Source organism: Lissotriton helveticus, chromosome 12 (assembly GCF_964261635.1).
Source record: "Lissotriton helveticus chromosome 12, aLisHel1.1, whole genome shotgun sequence".
NCBI classification, from domain to species: domain Eukaryota; kingdom Metazoa; phylum Chordata; class Amphibia; order Caudata; family Salamandridae; genus Lissotriton; species Lissotriton helveticus.
In genome coordinates, this window is record NC_136073.1 from 271,869,035 (window position 1) to 271,882,974 (window position 13,940).

Consider the following 13,940-nt stretch of genomic DNA (forward strand, 5'->3'; position numbering starts at 1 on the left):
AGGTATATCTGGCCCTGTGAGTGCTCTGCAGCATCTTTTGGACTTTCTTGAATAAGTTTGTGGTCTACCTCCACGCAGTGGGATGAGCACTCGTCCTGAGTTGGGCAAATTGAAGGTTGAATCTTGCAAATGGATATATATATATATATCTATATATATATATATATATATATATATATATATACACACAAACACTTTCAGTTCGGTGTACTCCCTCTTGGCTTCACCAGCGCCCCTCGGGTGCTCAAAGCATTGCATGCTATGGAGTCAGGCTTACCATCAGGACAGCCTTCCTGTTGGCAATAACATCTGCCCGGAGAGTCAGGGAACTTCAGGCCTTGTCATCCAAGCCTCCTTATATGACCATCTACCCACACAAACTGGTGCTTCGTACAAGAGCTTCTTTTCTCCTAAAAGTGGTCCCTCCATTTCAGGTAGGCCAATCCATTACTTCGCCTCATCCCTACAAGGAACAGGAGCGGCTTTACCGTCTGGACCCAAAAAGAGCGTTCTCGTTCTACCCTGACCGCACAAAAGAGTTCCCAGTCAACGGCCAACTCTTTGTGGGGTATATTGGAGCAAAGAAAGTATGGGCGGTACAGGAGCAGACCATTTCTGATGGATCGTGCTCTGTATTAAAATCTGCCACGCGCTGACTAAGAAATAGCCCCCTGAGGGTTTGTGCTCTCATTCCACCAGAGCTGAAGCTGCAGCCACTGTGTTAGCTCACAGAATAAGGTTAATTATCTTTGGTACTGCCTTATCTGTTAGAGACTCTATCTAGCTGTAGATTTCATAGGGACCCACCCATCCTCCCTGCTATGCGAACTGATTTCTAGGGATGGGGCTTTCCCCTTCTAGGGCCCTAGTTTTCCACATCAGTGGTTAGTGTACTTCGAAGCACCGTATTAATGCAGTAGAAAAATCGCAAAAAGTAACTGAGGTCAGTTCGCCTAGGTGGCACCAATGTAAGCATCTTGAATGCCACTGTAGTACGGACGATGCCAACTACACAAAGTAGAGCCAAGCGAGGTCACCTACCGGCATACAGGGGTACTGCTCAGGAAAAATTTCCAGATCCAGTCTGATGTCTAAGGATAATACTAAGGTAAGGAATCTGTGGCTGGATAGAGTCTCTACCAGATAAGGCTTTACCAAAGTTAATTAACTAGTTCTTATATAAAAAAAGCTTCAGCATGTTAGAAATCAAGTAAGTAATCTGAATAATACTGAAAACACATAAATCATCAGCAGTAACATAATGAACACTCATTAGTATTGTGCTGCTTTCCTGACAATATTCATTGTCTTCCCTAACACTGGCAAAACCTTGAATCCTTCCATAATTTAGTTATAGAAACTAAGTCTGTTCAGATAGAGAATTCACTAGCTCCCCTTTTAAATAGGTGCAATATAGGTTGCAATCGAATAAAGGATAACTTTGGTGTATAGAGTCTGTAATCGTTAGCAAGATGACTCCATTGTATAGCTGGTAATTCTAGCAGATGATTTCAATACTAAAGTGTAATTCAAAGTCTAAGTCCATAGCATGCAATGTTTATCTCTGAGAACACGGTCCTCAATAATTCTTAATTAAACTGCGATAAATTCCAAACTCCTGTCAGCAATTCTGGCTGCAGCACCTATGTAACCCAATTACCTAGCAAGAAATCCTCTGAAACACAAGGAACTTCCACTGACTGTATCTAGGATGGCAGCCGCCATTGCAAAAGATTCCTATGACGCTAAGGGAAATGTATTTGGTCTTGACTACACTTGCGTGTTTTGCATAGTTCAAGCTTCCCAGTTGTGAAGCCTCTAAGTAAACAGCACCCACCCTCACACGCACCACTTACGGCCTCTGCACTGGAAGACTTGAGTGCCTTTGAAGTTCAGAGGAGTGCGTCTCTGTGCCTTCCCAGCATTCACAAGTGAATAAAATCGCAGATTATAAAAGACAAGTCCTATTGACCTTGCCTGAACTTGTGAGACTGATTGGGACCTTAGACCTCCATGACACTTGTTTTCATCTTCAAATTGTCCCGGCCAAGAGGAACTTCTTCAAGTTCAGGTGGGATCCTAACTGTATAAGTTTGAGGTTCTCCTGTGCAGACTGATGATGTCCCCACAAATCTTTACAAAGGTGCTGGCACTAGCAGTAGCTTTACTATAGTGGTTGAGAGTCCACTTATTCTTGTACTTAGAAGTCTGGTTGGGGAAGGAAAAGACCCTGACCCTGGCATTGGTGCAGGGCCATTTCCAGGCGGTGATGCATCTCTTCCATGAGGGCTTTACTACCAACATCCAGAAGAATCACTTCACCCCTACACAGCGGCTTACCTTTATTGGGGTGGTTCTTGATACACCCCTTGTGAAGAAGGCCTTTCTTCCTTCTTATATGATCATGGATTGATGAGCAATGCTTCCAAGACATCTGACTTTAATCCTGGTACTTCAGGTCTTGCACCAGCTAGGCCTCATGGCCTTATGCATTCTTTTGGTATCTCCTGCCACAGAGTTGTTGAGAGCTTCCAGTGGTGTCTGAGGAAGTTGAAGACCAGGGAAACCTCTTGGCTCAGGTGAGTATCTTGCAGCTAGAGCCTCAGAATCTGCGGTTTTGGATGGCCCCCTCCACCCTTCTGAAAGGGTCACTCATTCAGCCCTCGGCAGGCTCAGGCAGCTGTGGTCGGGTTGCCTCTTCATCTGGCTGGAGTGCTCAGGTGGGTGACATGATGGTGCAGGGCTGTTTGTTTGTGTGGGAGAAGCTCCTGCACATGAATGGGTCCATGCTACAGGAAGTCTGTCTTGCTCTAAAGACCTTTTCCACTTCATCTCTGAGAGCAATATCCAGATTATATTGGACAACACCACAACAGGACACTACATCAACAAGCAAGGCATCATGGGGTGAGAGTTTTTTTTTCTGTGTATATGGGCAATGCTGGGAAATGTTGCCAGTAGCAGCCCATCTCAAAGGACCCCTCAGTGTGTGAGCAGATCCTGCTATCACCCATCTTCAAACTATCAAACACATTTTCCAGCTCATGCTCATTAATGCATGTTGTACAGTATTCCACGCTTCAAACCTTGCAGACCTCATCATTGCTCAGAAGTGTGGCACTCTGTTCATCATAGAAACATGTCTCACCTACACATCCTTGCACATTCTAGACATCTGTTTTCCCCGCAGGCTACAGCATCCAATGATTATACTGCACACATAAGAAAGGAGGAGGCATCTCTGTCATCCCAAAGTCCTCCCGGTCCTGCACTCTGGGCAAGCAAGTAAGACTCAACTCCATGGAGCTCCTGACATGCCATATCACACTCTTTGCAACTCAGTCCACTTCTTTCCATCTCATCATCAGGCATCCCATGCAGAACAAGCACTTCATTCATGAATTTTCAGATACGCTCACAACCTCATCCATCTGAGATGCCATCACCACCCTCTGGGTCACTTCAACTTCACAGACAATGTAAGCATGAAAAACCTAGAGACACCCTCAACTTTATTGATGCACTCATTGTAGTACAGCACAGTACCCAATCAACATTCTTGAAAGGCCACGTCCTTAACTTCTCAGCATCATCAACCATCCAATGCAAATGACCTGTGCCTCTGGACTGGACCAGCCACCTCGCTATCGCCATCTTCCTACTCTTTGTCTAACAACAAACCAATCTCTAGGCAGAAGATACAAACGAGAACACCAAACCATCAATCTTTAGGCCATAGGTCTTCAAACTGTGGGACGCGCCCCCCTGGGGGTGCGCAGCATCCCCTCAGGGGGGGCACGCTCTCCACCCCACCATTTAACCTTCCTTTGTTGCTTCAAGGGCTATTAATTAGGCTTCGTGTCTCTCAGCCGGAGCTGCTGCTGCATCTCGGGCTGCTGGAGACTCGTCTGGGCAGTGTCTGGAGTCTTATCTCCGGCACACCCGAGTTTTTCACAGGTCTTTAAAGACCTGTGCAACCCATGTATATCTTGAAAACACAGTACAAAGAGCGAAACAAGAGCTCAAAGCGAGCACAAAAGAGCACTAACTAGTACAGAAAGCTCAAAGAAGGTACAGATAACACAAAAGGGCACACAAAGCAGAAAATAGCAAAAAGTAAAAAGAAAGGAGCACAAAATGCACAGCCCGAGTGCGACCCATTTTATGCTGCCTCGATAGGGAATTTCAGAATGGTTAATGGCTGCTAAACTGGTCAGGTTTTTTTGAAATATGCTTGGGGGTAGTCTGAACCGAAAACTGACCTATTGATAGCGAACCATTTAAACTTTCCTGTTACATTTGAATGGCATTCATAACTTCCTAAGCTCTGGTCATAAAAGGCATGATTGTAGGCTTAACAGAATAGGAATCCCTTTATAGAAAACTGAACAGAATGTAACTTTTTCTTTTTATGTAGTGTTTTTTGTTCAGGCTTTTTTTTGACCTTTACTACTGATTCAATGTCGCAGGTAACGGGGCAGGGCTACATGTTTAGCACTTTACCCAGGCTCCACTTATATCACATGTGTATGATGTAAATGCCCCCTAGGTCTTCTTGGAAAACTGTGGCTGGGCTCCAACTGGCACGGCAACACCTGGCCATACTCCACATAACCACAGCATTTTGAATTGTGTCAGAAGGCATGTTTTGTGGAACCCCCTTTTCTGATATCTTGTATTGGGGCAAGGATGTGGCGCAACAGCCAGAGCTGAAGATTGTGGAGCTGGTGAGCCAGGTTGAATTCTTGGTGTCTGCTCAACATCCTGTGATTCTGGGCAAATCACTTAATCTCCCTGTGCTTACAAATAATGTGTGCTTGTGTAATGTAAAAGATGCACCTGTAAGGCACTCCAATACCTTTGGGTCATGTTTGCACTATATAAAACAGCAAAAAATATATTACAAAATTTTGTGAGCACTCCCGTTTCCGGGTACTGCTCAAGACTGGAAGTGAGGCACAACCTAAGGATGGCAGAAGCAAGAATCTATACACACATTGACTGTCTCTTTGGAGAAAAACAAGCACACCCCTCACCTGTGTTTTGGAAGTGTTTTTTACTAATCTATCCTAAATTCTGTTTTATGTAAAAAAAAAAATTTGATTTAACTCATGCTCTTTACACCTAGACTTCACCGGTCACTAAAGTAAATGCTCACTTTGCATGAAAACTACACTTTACTTATACCACATATTTATGAAGTATTGCCCCTGTATTGACAACTTGTGGTAATTACGGCAATTCTTTTGATTCCAATAGAAGCAAAGCCTTGCTTCTTAATTTACTTGACATGAAGGGTCCATACATTTTTTAATAGTTCCAAAAATGGATGTATATTTTGTTTGGTAATATCGATTGGGTAGCAGTAAGATGATATCTTGATTTTTAAGTACAGACTTGAATTGCTTAATCTGAGACTTGGAACAGTGTTGTCCATTTTACTGGAAAAGGTAAAAACTTTACAGCTATTTACGGCCTAACGGCTAGGGTGGTCGACCTCGAATCTGGGGAACTGGGCTCAAGTCTCGGCAATGACGCTGCACATCCTGTGATTCTGGGCAAATCACTTAATCTCCTCGTGCCTAACAAAATAAATTAATGTGTCCTCATGTAATGCAACTGGTGCTATGTAAAGCGCTCTGATACCCGATTCGGGTCAAGTTTGTGCTATATAAAACTCTGTAAAATAAATAAATAAAATAAAGCACAATGTAATTTTTTGGGGCTAATGTTTTCTTGGAGACTTTTCATTTGAACTGTATAATAAGCACAAGCACTACAAAAATGTCAGTTTACTAAGCACTCTTACTTTATTTAATATTATTTACCCTACATGACGTGGGCTCTGCAGGAGGGAATGGCCATCAATGATGCAGAGTACCAGCTTCCAGAACTTTTTTGTCAGGTGGTGGTGGTGGGGGGGCTCGACGTGTAAAAAGGTTTAGATGGGGGGCTCAGCCGACAAAAGTTTGAAGACCTCTGCTTTAGGCTGTTGATGGAGAATCCTTTAAAGGTCTGAATCATCTCTCACCCTGCCACCTCCGATGTCAACACACTTCTAAACAACTTCGACCCACTTAAACCATCTGAATACCCATGCTTCAACTAAAACGCATACGTGCAAGCTGTAACCTTCACCACCTTGGTACTCCAAAGACCTTGCCAATAACTAACACTGAATTCTCCTGCAAATGGAAGAAAAACAAAACCTCCAATTTACTCACACTGCTAAAGTTCCCCCATGCAACAAGCAGACAGCTTATAACATCTGTCAAAGCAAACTACTTTACCAGTACCACCACCGAAGCTACCAAAAGCAGAACGCTTGTCAAGACAATCAAGTACTGCATCAAAACCTACCTGACTCCTATCCCACACTCTAGAGACAAGTGCAGTGCCATCAACCCCTCCTTCAGTTAAACTAAACAAAAGTAGAGAAGATCTGACGGCACATTAGCAACACCATTGTCTGCTTCTCCTTTTGGACCCTCCCTTTCACATAACATCCCACAATGGTCATCGTTCAAAGCACTATCTCTTGTAGATCTCACAGACATATTGAACTTACTCAAAGCCACCTCCTACGAAGAGGATGTCTTATCCTTGTCCTTCATCAGAGTTATTTTCAAGGACCATCTCTTGCCCCCATTGACCATTTTCAACACCTCCCCCACTCAAGGCCTCTTCACTGAAACTCTGAAGACAGGCTACATCCTCCCGTTCATAAAGAAACCTACACTAGAACGTTAGGATCTCACCACCTCCTGTCCCTTCTCTCATCTACCATTCTGAATGGTCATTGAAAAAATAGTCTACACTCAACTCCAATATTTCATCAGTAGCAATACACATTCTGGTTAAACTGCAGCATGGAGACTCCTATTTTTCACACAGTAGAACAATGCCTTTGTAACCATAGATGGAGAGGGCCTCGCAGATGCCTTCTGCATCATGTACCATTCCACCCTTATCCACGCCCTGAAGTCTGAAGGATTTGCTGGCAATGTCTTCCATTGGTTCTTCCCCTATCTTTTCATAGAATACCAGTTTGCTCACATGCGCACCCCCAGGTTCAAGAATATTCAGATCATCTGCGGAGTTCCCCAGGGTTCCATTCTGACCCCTGCCATTTTCATCCTCTACATGGAGACCCTATGGCTCTACTTACGATAAACATATCACAATTCACCATTAAGCAAGGAGAAAGGTACATCTGCATAGGCGGAACCCTAGGCATGCGGTGTTGTGCTACATCAATCGTTCACAGCAGGGCACAGTTGATGACCTTCCCTTTGTGGGTTTTGCTAGAGCTAAACAGGACAAGGTTGTGTACAAAATCACCATTTCACAATGGGCAATCATATGTATTAGGATCTGTCATGCCTTGGTCAACAATGGTCCTCTGGAGGGCTTTCAAGAGGGTCCCAGATTGTTCATATCTGCTGGGCAGCTACTTGGTTGTTTTTCTGAATTTTACAAACCCCTACTGTCTCACATTCTCATGCACTCAGCAGATGGTTCTTTTGATGAGCTGGTTGAATGATTTCCTTGACTACTCTGCTCTACTCATTCCCACCTTTCAGGAAGGTACTGCTTTGGGACTTAGTCATAAAGTGAAGAGTCTGCAGAAAGATGTATCCAACAGAGGAAAAAAAGGTTGCCTTCGATAAAAATATTTTGGGTGGATATATAAGCTACTGGTAGAATCCTTGCCACCTTTCCTACCCCACAGTTGAGCTAGTACTGTGGCTAATAAGATTCCAAGGTATGTAAACTTATTTTATTCTGTTAGGGCTCTCTCCTCGGCTCTCTGCGAGCCTCGATTGTGTGCGGAAAATATCTCATGACACACGCCAGTGTAGAGGTTGGCACCTAATACATTCCCTGACATCACTTCCGAAGTGGAGTCGGTGCTGGAGCTGTAGGGCACCATCTTGCAGTGTCATAAAGTAATTGCTAGGGAAAACGTTTTCTTCACCAGTTTGTAGCCTGGAAGGAGTATTATTGTTACTGAAGATAAGTAACTTGTTACTTTGGATCTGTTTCTCATATTGTATTCGCCTATATTGTTATACTTTTCTCATTTTCAACTTGTAGAGAAAATTCCTCCCAGCTCTGCAATAGGAAACTGGCCTTTGAGGGTGATGAGAAGGCAGCCAGTGTGGTCTTTCCAGAAGTGTCACCATTCAATAGGTCACATCAGAATGGGTCGGTTGTCAACATTCAGGTGAGTCCATTGGTAGGCTGTAAACATTCCTACAGTCTGGCTTGTTTTTTCGTTGTTTTCATTAAATGCATTTGTATGTTAGATACATAGCATGTTTTCTTTAAACAAGAAAAGTTATTCGTTTTCAATCAAAGTAATAACTCAAACATAGCACCAGTGATGGGTAATGTTTTTCCCATTTTGTAAAGTTCATATTTCAGTCCTCCCCGTCTCACTCCAGTGTTAATGCGTAAAAAAGGGATTAAGTTCTAAAAGTGTCTTTATCATAACCCTTTCGCCCCAGAAGTAGTGCACATGTAACGCGATAATCTGGTTGGTATGGAGCGCCACTTAGGTTAACACACAAAATCATACCAGTCATGGTGTCTCAGTTATTTCTTTGTGCCTTAGCGCCTCCTCACAATAGTGGATTTTACAGGCCTGTGGGATTAAAACAGATTCAGTGCCTTCAGTCTTGGAGATAGTGCCCACGTTGGGATCCCCACCATCAGATAGGTTAATAGATGGCCCCAAGTTAGTTTCTAGGCATGCAATTGAGTGCTATCCTGAGGGTCTCTTTTTTTACAGGCTGCTGCAATAGTAGTTTTTGCCGCTCCTAGACAATTCCAAACATGCTGTTTATCACTGATTCTATGATAATGCAAGTCTCCTTCATTTATCTCAAACAGAATGATGGATGTTTATTTCTTGTTTATTTCTGGGAGGGGTATCCCAATGTTGCACATATCCAAGTCCGCACCTACCCCCAAAAGGGCATTATTTTCGGGCATGACCACCAGATGTGGACTAGCAGTGGGGATAGCACTTATAAAGTTTCACTGGGTCCATATAACAGTCATTTAGCAGTTTGTAATGCGTTTCTTTTCCCAGCACACTATGCTTTGCTTAGGTGTCTCCACAGATGAGACCACTGCCAATCTGTAAGAGCCTCTACTAACAGACAGCTTCATCTATCTCTGCATATGGGTGCACATGTGGTAAAATGTCATCAATAATAGTATAGGGTAGAAATGGTTCCTTTTGCGCCTGTGGCCCTTCTAATGAATGCATCGGTGCTGGGGCTCTGGATACCACAGCTTTAATAGTTGGGTGCAGTATCCAGTGTCTTACCTGTACATATTGCTACATTTCTGTTTCAGCAAGATTAAAATCGTGTTTGCAATTAGAAAACGATTTTATGATCACATTGTTATAGTAGGCCATTTACCATTTACTATAGGGGCAGTCACACTTACAGCAGCCTCAAAAGGTACAGGAAAGAGTGCCGGTGGGAAAGAAGGGTTAAAGTATACGAAGGTCACGGTATGTAGTTAAAGCAAGTTAGCCTCAGGGTTCTTTCAGGTTTTGGTCACTAGTTGACATTGCACAGTTTTGAACCTGCTGTCACTCTGTCCATATGTCACCAGGGTTTTTCAGAATCCCAGGCACTCCAGTCTTCTAAGATTCGTTATAGGGAAGCTAAGTAATAGGCGTGGGTGTCCGGTAAGGCTGGGTCACCTCATTCTATTGGTCGACATAGAACCTTGGATGACACACTGTCTCCAGATCCCCAAATATACTTTAAGAAGGCCCTCTCTAGAGTTATGAAGAAAGTGTTGGGAGGATTATTGGTAGAGCTTTGAATAACTACAATTTTCTAGGTAATATATTCATTTTGAGTGTGTTAATGCATCCATCCAAGCCATGGAACTGGGAGAGTCCCCCACCTTTTGAGGTCTCTTTGTATTTCCCCTATTAAGGGAAGTATATTGCTTCCCCAAAAGACCTGATGTAGATGTTGTGATTTTCACCCCAAAGTAGGTAATATGTATAGTTGCCCACAGAAAATGAGTATGTTCTTTAATATCACTACTGTCTCTGGTGGGAGAGTTAGATTAAGGATTTCAGATTTCAATGTGTTAATCTTTAAACCTGCCATCTTTTCAATTTATCAAGTTGGCGCTTTTGTTGTTGAAGTGAGGTCTCCGAGTTGGTAGTAGTCAGCAGCACGTCACCTGCGAACAACATTATTTTGTATTTTTCTTTCCCAAATTGGAGACATCTTACCTCTGTCATCTCGGAGATGTGCTGCCAGGGGTACTCTGCTCAGTGCAAAAAAGAGGAGGGGGGGGCATCCCTGTCCGGTGCCTCACTGTAAATATATTGGCAGTGAAAATCCCCCATTTAATAGCATTCGACATACAGTGGTTTGGTAACCCGCCAACGCCATGGCCTGAAATTTGGGACCTATTCCCTACAATTCCAGCACTCTTCATAGGACCCTCTAGTCCACCTTGTTGAATGCCTTCCCTGCGTCTAGGGTCACTAAGAAGGCTAAAACGGCTTTCTTCTTCGCCTTTTCGACCAGGTGTATTACCCTTCTGATGTTATTGTGGATTTATATATTTTGGCTGAAACACGATTGGTCAGGGTGAATGGGGTCTGATAGAACACTTCTAGATGCAAAGCAAGTATTTTTGTGAAGATTTTGGCGTCAATGTTCTAGAGTGCTATGGGCCCATTGGGTGTGCATCTTTCTGGGTCTATATCTTACTTATGGATCAACGTGACAATCGCCTTATTCATGGATGGCTTTACTGTTTGAGGGATGAGGAACAAATTGTAGACTATTTTTAGGATTGGGCCCAGTTGTGTAGTGAAAATGTTATAGAAGTTCCCCGTGCATCCATGCAGCCAGGTGGTTTGTTAACTAGTTAGTAAGAGCAGCTTTTACATTAGTGTGAAGGAGCCTCACCCCACTAACAAAAATACCCCCAGAAAAACCCCAGAGTGGCAAGGCAGGGCGGGCCATTACTGCAGCAGGGAGGAGTGGTGGGCTGTGCACTTAGGTTTAAAGTGCACATTTCTCTTTGGACGGCTATCTTGTGATGGCTAGCCAGACATGCGCATTTTAAACCTCTCTTACCCAGCTGTCTTAGAAGATGAGAGCTGGGAATGGCAGGGGCGAAGAGAGAGCTATAGTCATAAGTAAGTTGACATGTCTTCTTTCCCTCTTCCTGTAGTTGACCAGCTTTCCTCAGAACCCTTTTCCTGAATCGTCCATGAATATCAGTGGTACTGTGTCCAGCGTGAGCATCCTGTCAGGCTCTCAGGAAGTGAAAGTTCAGGACTTGCCAGGCTACTTCCAGGTAACATTGTTACACTTTATATGCCAGATCTAAAAGAAGACGCATGTTTAAAAATCAATTGAGCTACTGAAAACACACCCTTTTCAATAGGAAATATGTTTGAATTATGCAATCAAATCTACTTAATATTAGATTTGATTTTCAATTAAGTCTTTGCTTTTTAAAGCAGTTATTTTTGTTTTATTAGTGCAACACAAGTGTGCGCAAACGATTATATGTGCGTGTACGACAATTTGTTGTAAACTTGGCATATTTCATTGAATTAGCGCAGTCAGGGTGTAATTAAGAGTGCCATTGTGTTTTATCCCGGTAATCCTCTTACCTTCTAGCATTACCAATACCGAGGATGTAAAACACCAGCGGGTGAGCAGGCCAGAGAATAGTAAGCGGTAAATGCATCCAAGATTCCCCCAGGATGTCTCCTTTCCCGCTTTTTTCAATGGAGAATGTGTCTTCTTTCAGCAGAGAGAGGTCCCTGTTGGAAAAACTCCAAATTTGCAAAGGTTTTTACAGATGTCATAATCTGATGGGCCCTGTGCCTATTAAGGCACTATTCAAATTCATTTGGTACTAGTAATTAGGGTTTCAATGCTTTATTATACAATGCTCACCGAAAGATAAATGGCATTCAAAATAATCATTACTCACAATACGAGATTTGAGCGAAACTATAGCCTCTATGTCTAACATTTAGTATTCTCTGTTAAATCGTTGTGTACCAATCTGCACTACTCATACATTTTAGATCATTTACAGTAAGAAATATTTATGAATCTTGCTGGAGCCGTGGCTGCAAATATAAAAGTTGATGTATTTTTACGATCAAAAGTTGTAAAATATGCTGTAGATGCACCTGTTCAGTTGCTTAAAATAAAAATTTGCAGAAAACCACTGAAGTCGAAAAAGGAAATCTAAGTATTACAACAAAGAAAGTGAGCTCAGGGGTAACTTGATTCAATTTATCAGGATAAAAATATAAATGCATGCCATAATAGAATTGGATTTTTTTAAGATTGGCTAAATTTAACTACCACGAATGTCGTAAATTGAGTATATCGTTTTGCTATTTAATAAAACTGAATCTCGAGTCCATGATTTCACAAATATTTCATGGTCGCAAATGATGCATTTGTTCATTCAAGAACACTAAACGTAATATGATCGTAAAAAGATGAGTTATAAATAAGCTACAGTACCTTAAAAAGCATCGGCTAAATTAATGTGCCTGGCCCTGGCCTTGGCAACTGGTTCAGTGGTTATATTTTTAAAAATATCATTTTACTGCAAAAAAGGGGCACAGAATAGAAGGAAAAGAGGAAATATGCCACCTGCTAAACTCGGGTGCCATATGCTTGGAATACGATGTTTTGGGTTTAAAAAACAGATGAGGCGGTTTTGCTAGTGATGTTCTTTTTTCTATTGACAATCCTTTCTCTGTGCCATGCGGCTTGTTAGTACCACGTGATATCATTATTGTCAATTGTGAAGGAGACAAGAATAAATCGCCACCTAACGAAGCATTCAAGTCGAAGGCGGTTAGAATGGTACAGTGTCACTTTATCATTTATAAAGGAGATGGTAAATAAACCATAATCTATTTTTTTACAACAGTACACTTAAAACAATTGGTTAAATGTAATTAGGCTTTCCTGTTTTCAGTTTCTATTTTTGGTAAATTCTGGTGGGGTTTTTTCAGTGTTTTCCAGTGATATCAATAACTTTATAAAACTGTGGTTATCAGTGGTTACACATTTTTGCGGCATTAACAACAACAGAAACAGTGTTTTTCCAGTGTTTATGGAACGCTTTGCTTTTATTGCTTGCTTTCTGCACTGATAGTGCATGGTATATAGTCAGCGTACCTACTGTGTATATGAGGTCCAAATACATTTCAGCAAATCAAACTTATTGTAGTACACTATGCAATACTTCAGTGAGTTTTGGGCCATGTGTGCTCGCTCTTTTCTTCCCTGGTAAACTTTTATCTGTGAAAAGGCCATCTCTACACTAGCACTTAAGAAAGTCAATGCCAGAACAGCCCATACACAATTTGCTGTATGGGCTGATTCGCTAGTGTAAGGGGACTTCTCTCAGGGATTGAGGGGAAGGAGGGAGCAGGTTGTTTGGTTCGAGTTTGGAGTTTAAGCACAGTTGGGGCAGTATGTACTCTGTACTGCGAGCCTCCTGTTTTACTATTGATTGCCTTGAAAATGCCAAACACATTAAATCCAGCAATCACGCACAAATTTGCCCTGCCTGTTAAAAACACTGGGGAATCCAGGTGCCCACCCGTGTGGAGGGGATGTTTGCTAGCAAATTCACTTGGAGCGCAGCATGTAAACCAGGCTAGGCAGCATCCACACACCTGGTAAAGGCAGCCTGCCCTCTGCAGACACTCAGGGGAAAAGAGCACCAAAGAAGAGTGCAATATGGCAGTGGTGGTGAGTATTAGAGTCGGGGGTACATTGTTTAATGTAACTGGTGCTCATGTAAAGCTCTCCCATACCTTCAAGTCGAGTTTGCGTCCTATGAAACGTTGGTTGGATGGTGGTGAGATATTAACCACACCCGGTAAATAGGGATAC

At 42.6% G+C, this 13,940-nt stretch overlaps 1 protein-coding gene across 1 annotated transcript in view; it reads left to right on the forward strand.

Annotated features, from left to right (window-relative positions):
- The window catches only part of LOC144798005 (polycystin-1-like protein 2), a 365,276-nt gene that overhangs the window by 166,693 nt on the left and 184,643 nt on the right, over positions 1 to 13,940 (forward strand). Inside the window, exons 7-8 of the mRNA XM_078668796.1 lie at positions 8,098 to 8,227; positions 11,230 to 11,355. Of these exons, the coding sequence (XP_078524922.1) occupies positions 8,098 to 8,227; positions 11,230 to 11,355 (256 nt within the window). The remainder of the gene's footprint in view (positions 1 to 8,097; positions 8,228 to 11,229; positions 11,356 to 13,940) is intronic.